The 12857-nt window shown below is 45.2% G+C and overlaps 1 protein-coding gene and 1 pseudogene across 1 annotated transcript; one reads left to right on the plus strand and one right to left on the minus strand.

Moving 5' to 3' along the window:
- The first annotated feature begins 1290 nt into the window (after nt 1–1290).
- LOC123140709 (tyrosine decarboxylase 1-like) lies at nt 1291–3266 on the plus strand. Its single transcript, XM_044559994.1, has one exon. The coding sequence runs from the start codon at nt 1318–1320 to the stop codon at nt 2821–2823; it is 1506 nt and encodes a 501-aa protein (XP_044415929.1). The 5' UTR covers nt 1291–1317; the 3' UTR covers nt 2824–3266.
- An 8045-nt stretch (nt 3267–11311) lies between these two features.
- LOC123142302 (citrate-binding protein-like) lies at nt 11312–11975 on the minus strand (annotated as a pseudogene).
- Nucleotides 11976–12857: the final 882 nt, after the last annotated feature.

The following is a 12857-nucleotide window of genomic DNA, read 5'->3' on the forward strand; positions in this document are numbered from 1 at the left end:
CGGCGTAGGCAGTCCTCATCGAGAAAGAACCGCTTGTCTCCCAGGCCCAGCTCACTTCATCTTGCTTAAAATGGTCCAGTTCTACTCTGGCGGTCCACGCCCACAATCTGTGGTACTCATTCAGGATGGGTTCAGTCATTTCAGGTCCAATCTCTCTTGCCCGAGTAGCATCATGCATGGCCTGGGCTACTGTGCAGGAGGAGCGCACCCTGGTGCTCACCCGAGCATAGATGGCCGGCGCCAGATCGGCCACTCGGTATCCATCCAACCATTTATCCTCCCAAAAGAGGGTGTTCTGCCCATTGCCAAGTACCGATCTAGTTGCCGATCTGAATAGTTTTGTTGATGCCTCCGGCACCCTTATTTGGAACTCAGCCCATGGCCTTGTGATTTCAGCAGCCACATCCAGCGAGCCTACATCGCGATATTCAGCCACTTCATTAGATTAGGAAGGCCCAGCCCTCCGGCCCACTTTGGCGAGCACGCTTGTTCCCCGGCAACTATGCAATGTTCTCCAGCAGCCTGCACCTCGGCACGCCATAAAAATCGACGACAAATCTTGTTCATCGAAGCAAGTGTTTTTTGCGGCAAGTCAAGGGCAAGCATTGCGTGTAAGGGGATCGCGCAGAGAACCGACTGTATCAGCAATAAACGTCCAGTCTTAGGCATCTTTCTGCCCATATTGTTTGTGTTGATTAAATGACTGTTATATATTGCTACCAAAAGTGCCATCTCACCAATAAGATTTCAATACTTTGGTGGTACTTAACTTTCAAAAGGATCCTATAATTAATACCAGCTCTTGATTGTGGCATGATGGGTGCATTATCGCTGAATCGTTCGGTTCACAAATTCTTCGTGTGCGCAATTTTGCCTTTTCTTTTCGGGCTAATCCACTAATCATTAGCTGTTTTCCGGAATGAAAATAATGTACGGGCAAGAAGAAATGAGTAATGCTACACCTACATAATAATAGCAACGTAATTAACGTAATGAACATCATGGCAGTTTGTGGTTGGAGGTGGCGGAGGACCCTCCCTGAAATTAAGGGGGGGGGGGGGGGGGGGGGGGGGAGTTAGTTGGAACTTTACGTAAAAACGTTTCGTAGGTCTAGGATTATTGAGAAGAAATAGTCATAGGCTTCTGTGGTGCAAAAACAAATTTGTACGTGGGTGCCCACGGTGCACACGTACGGCGAGCCTTGGCAGTTGAGAGAATAGTGACACGTACGACTATATATACACTCCTGCTGTGAACCTATTGCGACGGATCTTTAGTGTCCTTTAGCACACCATCCATCCGTTCTTGGCCGTAGCGATGGGGAGCGTAGCACCTGAGGCTCTGTTGCCACTGGACCCCGAGACATTTGCTGCGGAGTCGCGCGAGGTGGTGGACTTCCTCGACGGCTACTACCGCAACGTCGAGAGGTACCCTGTCCGGTCCGACGTGGAGCCAGGGCGCCTCCGTGCGCTTCTTCCAAAGGCAGCGCCCAAGAACGGCGAGCCGATGGACGCGATACTGGAGGACGTGCAGCGGCACATCGTTCCGGGGCTGACACACTGGCAGAGCCCCAACTTCTTCGCGTACTACCCCGGCAATGCGAGCACGGCCGGGTTCGCCGGCGAGATGCTCTCCGCCGGGCTCAACGTTGTCCCGTTCACGTGGGCTGCCTCGCCGGCCGCGACCGAGCTCGAGGGCATCGTGGTGGACTGGATGGCAAAGCTGGTGGGCCTCCCTGAACGCTTCCTCTTCTCTGGTGGCGGCGGCGGCGTGCTACACGGGAGCACCTGCGAGGCCGTGGTGTGCACGCTGGCGGCTGCGCGCCATCGCGCGTTGAGCAGGCTCGGCGGCCATGAGGGCATCCTGAGGCTGGTGGTCTATGCCTCGGACCAGAGCCACTCCACCTTTCAGAAGGGTGCGAGGATCGTGGGGATCCCGCCATCCAACTTCCGTGTCATTCCAACATCGGTGGCATCGGGCTACGGCCTCACCGGTGATGGTGTCCGCGACGCGGTGGAAGCCGACATTGCCAGCGGCCTTGTGCCGCTGTACCTGTGCGCCACCGTCGGCACGACTGGGCTCGGCGCGGTTGATTCGGTGCGCGACCTCGGGGAGGTGGCGCGATGTTACCGCATGTGGCTACATGTTGATGCCGCGTACGGCGGTAGCGCGTTGATCTGCCCCGAGTTCAAGGACTGCTTTGATGGCATTGAGTTCGCGGACTCTGTGAGCATGAACCCGCACAAATGGTTCCTCACCAACATGGATTGTTGTTGTCTCTGGGTGGCGAGCCCAGCCGCGCTAACCTGCGCACTGTCTACCAATCCAGAATATCTCAATAATGTCACCGAGAAAAGTGCAACAGAGGTGGTCGACTACAAGGACTGGCAGATGGCACTGTCACGCCCTTTCCGCGCCATGAAGCTGTGGGTGGTCTTGTGCCGCTACGGCGCGGTGGGCATGCGGGCATACATACGGAGGCACGTCGACATGGCCAGGTGGTTTGAGCAGCAGCTGGAGGGCGACGAGAGGTTCGAGGTGGTGGTGCCGAGGAGATTCTCCCTCGTCACCTTCCGCCTCCGCCCAAGGCACAAGGGTGACGATGCCGCGGAGGCCTTGAGCCGCAAGCTACTCATGGCCATAAACTCTAGTGGCCGGGCCTTCATGACACACTTTATCGTGGATAACAAGTTCGTTATCCGCATGGCTGTGGGCGGGGCCATGACGGAGATGCGCCATGTTCGGGACGCATGGGAGCTTGTCCAGGAGAAGACCAGGGAAGTAGGTATCCCTCTCGGTGTTACTAAGAAACATGCCCTATAGAACATAAATAAACTTTAATTACACTCCGATCCGTATTGCTTGTCATTCAAACAGATGTATCTAGCACTGAAATAAGTTTAGTTATATATATAGATATATTTATTTGAGTGACAAGTAATATAGATAGGAGGGAGAGAGTAATAGGAACTGATGCAAATACGAAACCAATAAAATATAAATGTCCTATAAAAATACGTAGTAGGAATATCTGGTAATAAATATCTATAAGTGTCCTTGTATAACTGGAAGGAGGATTACTCGATATATATCCGAAATTTATAGATGTATGTGCACAAGTTTGAATCCACGGATTCACATATGTTGTGTAATAAACGTTTCCTTGAGTTGGATGAATTTACTCATGCTTGGGAAATTGTGGAGGAAATTCTCGTAGAGGAAATGGATAAAGATTATTTTACTTGAGTCACCTAAATTTTGATGGCTGGCATGTGAGTCACCTTGTTTCTCGAATAAGTTTGATTTGTTGGGGCGTGTTTGGCTACCTGCGTCATTTTTGGCCTACCTGCATTTGTAGCTGAATAGAGTCTGCTGGAGGCAATAGAGTCTGGTGAAGGCAATACAGGCAAAATGCATGATACTGCACTTAGTGGGCTTGCTTGCATCATTCCCCTATCCCAGTCTAGATTAGAAGAAACACATGCATGGCTGTTTGGTTTACTACCATCGAACTTACCTTACGCCAACGCACTTAAGAAACTTTGTCGGCTGGCGTAGCTATGGACTATGGGTATTGTTGCACGGGCCATGCCCCCCCCCCCCCCCCCCCCCCCCCGGCGGAGCTATGTGTATTGTTGCACGGGTTGGGTGTCAAACTGAGAGAAATACATTGTTTGGCCCCTACAGAAACTTATACATCACCATTCCCCCCTCAATTATCCCTTGCTAGCTCCACCACTATCTTTGTCTACTATCGTCGAATAAGAAAATGTACAATACGGAAGTCGTGTGAAATAGCGAGATGAAGCTTCTGGTCAATAGAAATTTCAATGGTCGACCGTGCATGAAAATTATGCCAAAATTCGTTCAAAATAACATGAAAATGTGTGTATAGTTCAGTAGGGAGACGTGAATCAACTCGTCTACGACTGTCGAAAGGGAAAACATAGACCATGAAAGTCATGTGAAGCAACGAGATGAAGCTATTGCTCAAAGAAAATTTCCTATGGTCAACTATGTGCGAAACAATTGCCAAAAATCATCCAAAAAACATGCGCACATGAACTTGTGTATGTACATTCCAGCTGAGAGACGTAGATCGACTCGTCTATGACTGTCAAAACAAAGAATGTAGAACAATCATGTGAAACAGCAAGATGAAGCTAGGAGTCAAAAGAAATTTCGAACGGTCGCCTGTGTGCGAAGAATTTGCCAAAATTCATCTAAAAAGCTCCCAACATGAACACAAAATTAAAAATTTACAGTCTACCAAATTAGGAACTGATCATATGAATAGAACCACAATGCCGATGTGCATCTTTTTCATGTAGAGCTTATCTCTAATCAAAGCATCGTTGTGTACATTAGAAGGGATTAGATGAAGGTAATTAGGGGATTAGGGGAGGTGAGGAGAACAGAACCCGTGCAAACGTAAGTATAGCCCTGCAGCAATTCACACCACAAAACCAAAGGATCAAGATCCCAGGAACATTATTCAAGATGCATAGAAGGTTAGATCGGATCGTAAGATAACTACTCACAGATGATCATGATCTAGCTATTGCTATGAACCCTAAGGTCCTAAGGTAACTACTCACAATGATCAAGGAGGCAGGAAGGTTGATGAAGAAACCTCTGGCAATGGATTCCACCACCGGCAGAGTGGCAGAACAAGCCTCCTGATTGGATATCCTTGGAACGAGATCTTACGGCGGGAAAAAATCAGAAAAAAAATGGTATTGAGGTTTCGTAAAATATGGGATTTATAGGCGAAAAGATGGAGCTAAGGTGGTGCACAGGGGGGCCACATTTCCTAGGGGTGCGGGTCCACCGTACCCCTTGTCGTGCCAGGTGCCCGCCTAGGGGGGCTGGTTGCCCTGTCGTCTGCCTCTGATACTTTCTGGACTCTTCTCGATGGCGAAAATCATATTAAATCCCTGTGGTATTTTGACCCTCATAGATATTAAACACGTGGACACCCAAAGACATACAGAAAACACCAACTGACACTTGACACTAAACTAATATGTTGGTCCAGAAAAATAATATAAATTCTCATAAAAAAGTAAACAAAAGTGACATTATAATAGCATAAAAAAAATTTAAAATTATAGATACTATTGAGACATATCAGTGTACTATTTACCAACATGACTTAAAAAATGTTTCCCAAAATTATTACATTTTAAACCAAAACTATGGTTTATTATGCTATTATAATACATCTATGATCTTTCCTTTTATATATTTTTTGAACATACTTTTTTACGTGACCTAGCATATACAATATCCACACTTGGTGCGGCAATGTAAATTATTTAGGTTCCTACTATGCACAGTTTACTTTTGAGTTAATCATTATTGAGCTATGGCTTCTTGCTGTGACGGTGTCGTGAAAAGTTTTGAACCGGCCAATGAGTGTCATTATTCCTCACTTGTGGCATGCAATTACAATATGCCGATGTAAGGAGAACATTTGTATTTTTTGTTTGCTGATATCTTTTAATCGCTAATAACAACTGCATTTTTAAATCCAAATTTTGGAATACAACACTAAAGTGAAAATTTTGTAATTAAACATGTGGATACAAAAAAAATCTTTTACATCACCTAATAATACATTTTCCTATAATATATGTGGAACATGTTCCATTAGTTACCACTACTCATATCACCCTCGTTGCCGACTGTTCTGAAACTCGGTAAAGGTCAAAAAAAAAAAGACGCCGCAAACTGTTTGCTGACTACCAAACTTGGCAAACCTACGACAGTCGGCAAAGACTCTGATGCTCCGTAAAGATGTCGCGATTCCGGTAGTGTACTTATATTAGTTATGGGGCGCTGCTACGCGTCCGCCAGTCGATGTTTACATATTATTCGCCGCCTTGATGGCCGTTGGATGCGAGCTGATAGCCGTCCTATGGTGTCCGCGCCCCTCATGCCCATTTGTTACTTCCGGCAACAAACACTCTGTTGCAAAAACAAGATAGCATGCCCACTCGTTACTTCACACAACAAACGCTCTGTTGCAGAAACAAGACCACATGCCCACTCGTTACTTCCCGCAACAAACGTTTTGTTGCAGAAATAAGACCACATGCCTACTCGTTACTTCCTGCAACAAACTGTATGTTGCAGACCGCACGCCCACTCGGTACTTCCCACAATAAATGCTCGGTTGCAGAAACAAGACCGCATGCCTACTCGTTACTTCCCGCAACAAACGGTCTGTTGCAGACCGCATGCCCACTCGTTACTTCCCGCAACAAACGCTCTATTGTAGAAACGAGAGAAATAGCAGGGAGCACTACCATCGCCACATCGGCCAAAATAATGGGGGAAGGGATCTTTGATCCGTACTTGCTTGAGTCGTCACCAGCCATCGCCGATCCCGAGCCAGCCGTCGACGCCACCGCGTTGGATAAGCCCCTGTCACCCAATGCCTTGCGCCGCCGCGTCTGCCACCCTCCCAAATCCAGCCGCTCACACTCCCAGCCACACGAACCCACGCTGCTGCGGGATGAAACCCCCCTTCTGTTATCCAGTTGCAGGAATGGCTGTCCTAAAACAAGAGGTAAGTTGCAGGAAACGGACACGCCTCCAGCGGACGCGAGAGTGCTCTCGATCGTCTGATAAAACATAGATCGGGTGGCCACGGAGCCGGCAGACGGGCGCGCACGATCGGCCGGCAGAAGGTATGCTTTTCCCTTAGTTATGTGGTTTATGAGTTTTTTCTTTCTTTTTGATGTATTTTTATATATAAATAAAATATAAATTCTTCATAACTTTTGAAAGCTATTTTGAATGATCACAATAAGTATTTTACGTGAGAAAGCACATCTAGAACTATTTTCCATCATCCATGAAAAAAAATCAAATATCATAAAGTCCATACTCCGTACACATGTATAAAAAAAAGTACATACACACTCCGACAAGGCGACAGTATATATACATGTATTATACCATATACAAGAGAAGGAATAATTAACGGATTTGCTAAAACTCAGCTAGATGAGTTTTAGTTATGTCTCATTCACTTTTCTGACTGTTGGATGTATATATACCCTAAGATTCGTACTTTTTCGCGTGTGGCTGCTTTTGTATCGGGCTCTAGTTTTGTGTTGTAGTCGTTCGTTGCCAGGCCGACAGGCCTTTCTTTGTTTTGTTTTGTTTTTTGCGGTGAAGGCCGGCAGGCCTTTCTTTGTAATATCTTTTTTTTTCACTGGTTCAATTATGGACTATTTATTGTACAGGTTTGCTATTTCACATCTAGATTGAAATAGTCCAGAACAGTTGGATCATCTGTCTTTAATATTCGTGCAAAACGCAATTGTCTGGTTGCTACGTTGTCTCGCTCTGTGCCTGTGTCCGAGTCGTTGCTAGCTGTGCTTGTGTGCGGGTCGTTGCTAGTGCGAGGTCGCTCCGTTAGTTTTCACGAGCCTATGCTCTTGAAGGTCGTTGCAAGTGTGAGGTCGATTGACTTTTTCTATTTCTTTTCACAAGTCTGTGCTGCATTCAGTCCTAGTTCCTCTCATTTTTCTACACTCTCATTTGACTCCTAGTATTTGTTATTTTTTGTTTCCGTTTTATTTTCCTTTTTATTTTATTTTTTCTATTCATTATTTATTTTAAATTGTGAACTATTTTAAATTCATGATTTTTTGTTTTTGTTTTTATTTATATTTTCTATTTTCTATTTTCACCTTTTCCATTTTTATGTTTTATTTTATTATTTATTTATTCGTTTATAATTCATGAACTTGTTTTCACTCTGTCATTTGTTCGCTTTAAATATTGTGCAAATCTTGATTGCGGGTTATTTTGTCACGCGCGCTCTGTGTCGCGTCGTGTGTTTTGTGTCTACTTGTCGATCTATTTGCGCATGTATCTTTTGTTGAGCGTTTTTGTGACGCGATCTGAGGTGCCGTTTTGAATTGGTTTGCTAATTATTATGTAAATGAGTTAACAATGTTCCATCTAACTCATATCCCGTTAGATACACGTGCTTCTAAGTGCTCATTGTCCTTGCGTCGTGTTTTCTGTTTGTTCCTCGTGAAACAGTGAAACCCGATATGACAATTTTGAGTGAGTAGTTATTATGTTTAGTGTATTGATTTTTTTGTGGGCTTAGCTTTTTTTGGAGGGACACGTGTCTTTTTATTCCTTGTTTTCTTTTATTTTGGTTTGACCGTGTAGCTAGAGAGGAGTGTAACTAGTTTTTTCGTTTTCATATTTGCTAAATCTAATCTAGATAAGTTTTAGCTCATCTAAGTCTATAATTAATTGACTGGTTTGTTTTATTTAATGTTTGCACAAACTCGATCATGCACACTCATGTCAGCTTGTTCTTTTTTGTCGCGCGTCCTCTTGTCCCGTTTGTTTTGTGTCGTCATGTTCTCGCATTTATTTTCACATTAGCCTATATGTGTTGTCGTTTTGGGAGCTCAACTATGAAGCTTATCCCCCATCTTCTCACTGACCGATCTTTGACCCTGGTTATTTTGCATGTGTTTTATTTTTCATCCCAGTTATAGGTCCACCCTTGACATACAACTGGCATGTAGTTTGTTTCATCCTAGTTACAAATCGACCATTGACTCGCAACTGGGCTCGTATTTTCGTATGTTGTCTCAGGTGCAAGTCCACCATCGACTCGCAACTGGAGCATGTGTTTTTGTTTTTCATCCCAGTTGCAGGTCCACCATTGACACGCAAGTGGGCATGTAGTTTGTATCATCCTAGTTGCAAGTCGACTCTTGACTCACAACTAGGCTCGTAGTTTCGTAGTTGTCCTAGGTGCAAGTCCACCCCGACTCACTACTAGGCTCGTAATTGTCAGACTTGCAAGCCCACCCTTGACCCGCAACTGGAGCATGTGTTTTGTTTTTCATCCCAGTTGCAAGTCCACCCTTAACTCGCAACTGGGCCCATAGCTTGTTTCATCCCAGTTGCAAGTCGACCTTGACTCGTAACTGACTTGTAGTTTCATAGTTGTCCCAGGTGCAAGTCCCTCTCGACTCAAAACTAGGCTCGTAGTTGTCCAAGTTGCAAGCTCACCCTCTACTCACAACTAGAGCATGTGTTTTGTTTTTCATCCCAGTTGCAAGTCTACCTTTTCATTGGAACAAGCTCATAGCTTGTTTCATCCCAGTTGCAAGTCGACCCTTAACTCACAACTGGGCTCGTAGTTTCGTAGTTGTCCCAGTTGCAAGTCCACCATTGACTCGCAATTGGGCTCGTAGTTGTCTGAGGTGCAAGCCCACCCTCCGAGTTGCAAGCCCACCTTTCACCCCGCAACTGGGCCTGTGTTTTGTCTTTCATCTCATTTGCAAGTCCACCATTGACTCGCAATTGGGAGTGCACTTGTTTCATCCCAGTTGCAAGTCGACCCTTGTCTCGCAACTAGGCTTTTAATTTTGTAGTTGTCCTAGTTGCAAGTTCAACTTGGACTCGTAAGTGGGCTCATAGTTCTCCCAGTTGCAAGCTCACCCTCGACTTGCAACTAGGCACCTGTTTTGTTTTTCATCCCAGTTGCAAGTCAACCCTAGACTTGCAACTGGGACCGTAGTTTGTTTCATCATAGTTGCAAGTTGATCCTTGACTCACAACTAAGTCATTTTTTCGCAGTTGTCTTAATTGCAAGTCCACCCTCGATTTGCAACTGGTCCCATAGTTTGTTGATGTCCCAGTTGCAAGTCTACCCTCGACTCGCAACTGGGATGTGTTTTGTTTTTATCTCAGTTGCAAGTCCAGCCTCAACTTGTAACATGTATCGTAGTTTTATATACTTGTCTCAGTTACAAGTGCACCCTCGACTCGCACCTAGGTTTGTAGTTTTTTTATCCCAGTTGCAAGCCCATCCTTGACTCGCAACTGGGCCTGTGGTTTTGTCTTTCACCTAGTTGCAAGTCCATCCTTGAACTCGCAACTAGGACCGTAGTTTGTTTTATCCCAGTTGCAAGTCGACCCTTCACTCGCAACTGGTCTCATAGTTTGTAGTTGTCCTAGCTGTAAGTCCATCCTCAACTCGTAACTCAGCTCGTAGTTCTCCTAGTTGCAAGCCCACCCTTTCACTCACAACAAGGCTTGTGCTTTATTTTTTAACACACAACTTGCCTCGACCTCTAGTTCCATGTCCAAACCCAACATGTAAACCCTCCTGATCTAGTTGCATTTCCAAGCCAAACATGCAACTCATGCATGACATAGTTGCATGTCTAATCTCGGCACGCAACTCGTTCCGAACCCAGTACCCCTACATAGTTGTATTTTTTCAAGTACATGTTCAGTTTTTTAATACACACTGTATATCTTTCTGTATACACGGGAACATTTTTTTAACAAACATTGAACATTTTTTTAAATGCATGATGAACATTTGTCTTGAACATTTTTTGAATTAACAACTATTTTTTCCGATTCACTAATATTTTTTATACATGTGGTGAACATTCATAAATACACGACGACATTTTCCAAACATGAAGTGAACAGTTTCGAATACACTATAACCATTTTCGTGAATAATTTCTAAATGTGCGGCATTATTTTCTTTCAAATATGCAACTAATATCCTTAGAAACATGTCGTGAATTTTTTCAACGAATGGTTTTTTAATACCCGGTGAACACTTTGTAAATACATGATGAATAAATTTTTAATACACGGCGACATGTTTTTAAATACTTGAAGACCATTTTTTAAGTTCGAACCTTTTTTTTTAATTTACCGGTGTATAATACTTTTCCTTAATTTTAGCCATCTAACATTTCTTAAACAATTTGTTTAATATATTTTTCAGAAATATTAAACAAGCTGAGGCACAAGACCGGGCATGGCCTGTGCGCCAAAGGCTTCCTACTGGCGAAATGAAAAAAAAACGAAAAAAATCTCACCCGAAGTCGGAATATGGTGCATGTCCCTCAGTCATCCCGTGCATATCCTCTCCTTTTTTGTTAAGAATATATGTTTGTTTTTTTTTGCCGGGGAATATACGTGTGTTCTCCTACCGCATGCTCTCGTTCCACATAACACATTCAGCCTAGCAATAAAGTAGGTACATACAAAGGCTTATACGTAAAATAGTTATGGCCTATTGGTTCACAAAATTACAAAGAAAGAACAAACAAAAGGAGAAAACAAAAGCGCGTCTTGGAGCGCCACACAATGCAACCCATGCCAGCCCATCTTACCGAGCCCAACAACGCACAACCCCAACCCACAGTAAAACAATAGGAAAAAGCGGGCAGCCAACAAACGGGATGATGTCAGCCTGACATCAGCTGAATGAGACATAACTATATCTCATTCAGCTGAGCTCCAGGCGCTCCCAATAATTAATCCTGACTCCCTTCCAGCGAGACTCCATGCAGCTGGAGTCGTGGTTCTGTGCGTATACGCCAAACTTGAAATAGTGCGAGTGGCCGCCACGACCATGGACGAGCAGCCTCTTCTGGCCGTCGATGTACACGGTGAGCGTCGACGCCTCCACGTCATGGACCACGTTCAGCCGGAACCACCTGTCCTAGATGGCGTCCTCGACGATCTGCCGGTCGTAGTACCGCAGCGCGCCGTCGTAGACGTGCAGCATGAGCGTGGTGGCCGTCTCCCCGACGCCGAACACCTGCATGATGGACACCCCCGTCGTGCCGGAGGGGACGTACCCGTAGGCTTCGAACTGCCACACGCCGGAGCTGTAGTCATATCCCTGCAGGTAGAAGCAATCAGCTGTAAGATCACCGAAACTTTATGAAACCCGAATACTCCTCTGTAAGTTAATATAAGAGTGTTTAGATCACTATAAACTTACTGCCTTCCTGATCTCAGTTCTTGGGCTGGTATGGCTCTGGCGGTCATGGGGCTTGTCTGAGGAGAGCACCCACAGCTTCCGCACGGTGCCATCGAAACTGTACCGGGTGCCGCTCGCTTCAGCACAAAGTTGCTCTCGCAGAGGCTCACCGCCGTGAACCCATCGGCGGGGTCAGCGGTTTTGGGTGCCCAAGCCCCCCTCGCCGCCGCAACGGAAGTTGATGACGCCAAGAAGAGAAGCAGAGGCAGACTGATCCAAGAGGGTGCGTGAGGGGCCATCTGTGTAACTTTTTTTTTCCAGGGTGTGTAACTTTTTTTTAAGGTAAACTAGGGGCTTTATTCGAAGTTCAAAACAAGTGGAATACAAGCAATATCCGGAAGGACCTCTAGCCACACATGGCGGCCCACCGCCAGAGACGCAACTCCTTTTGCTAGCGAATGGGCCTCGAAATTATTCTCCCTATGCTCAAAACCGAAATCAACGGAAGAAAATAAGTTCCTACTAAACAGAATATCTCTAAGAACAAATGCATACGCCGGTGACCCTCCCTTCTTAATGTTTGTAATTACTTCAAGACAGTCTGAAGCTATAACCACGTCTTGCAAATGAAGGTCCCGCGCTAGGCTAGAAGGGTTGGTCAATCCGTCAAAAACCACAAACGACGCCCCAAGATAAGTACCATCCTTGTCTTTACAAACCACTGTCACTGCTCCTTTCACTACTGGGAAAAGGCCTGCTAGTGGAGCACCTGTTTTGCCTACTAATGACGCACTACAGGTGCGCCACTAGCATCACGCCATTAGAATTTTTTACTAATGGCACATCAGGCAGTGCGCCATTAGTACATCACACGGTGCGCCATTACTATCTGGCTTAGTAATGGCGCACCACATAGAAGTGCGCCATTACTAACATTTTTTTTTCATATTTTTTTCAGAAATATTTTTTTCAATTTTTTTTCAATTTTTTCTTAATCTTGGGTAAATATGGCTTAATCTCGGGTCAATATGCTTAATCTCAAGTCAAATCGCACTCCATGGTCAAA

The sequence above is a fragment of the Triticum aestivum genome, chromosome 6D, assembly GCF_018294505.1.
Source record: "Triticum aestivum cultivar Chinese Spring chromosome 6D, IWGSC CS RefSeq v2.1, whole genome shotgun sequence".
In the NCBI taxonomy this organism is placed as follows: Eukaryota; Viridiplantae; Streptophyta; class Magnoliopsida; order Poales; family Poaceae; genus Triticum; species Triticum aestivum.

Excerpts from the sequence above, each read along its gene's own strand:
- LOC123140709 (XM_044559994.1), top strand. The coding sequence starts at position 1,318 with ATGGGGAGCGTAGCACCTGAGGCTCTGTTGCCACTGGACCCCGAGACA.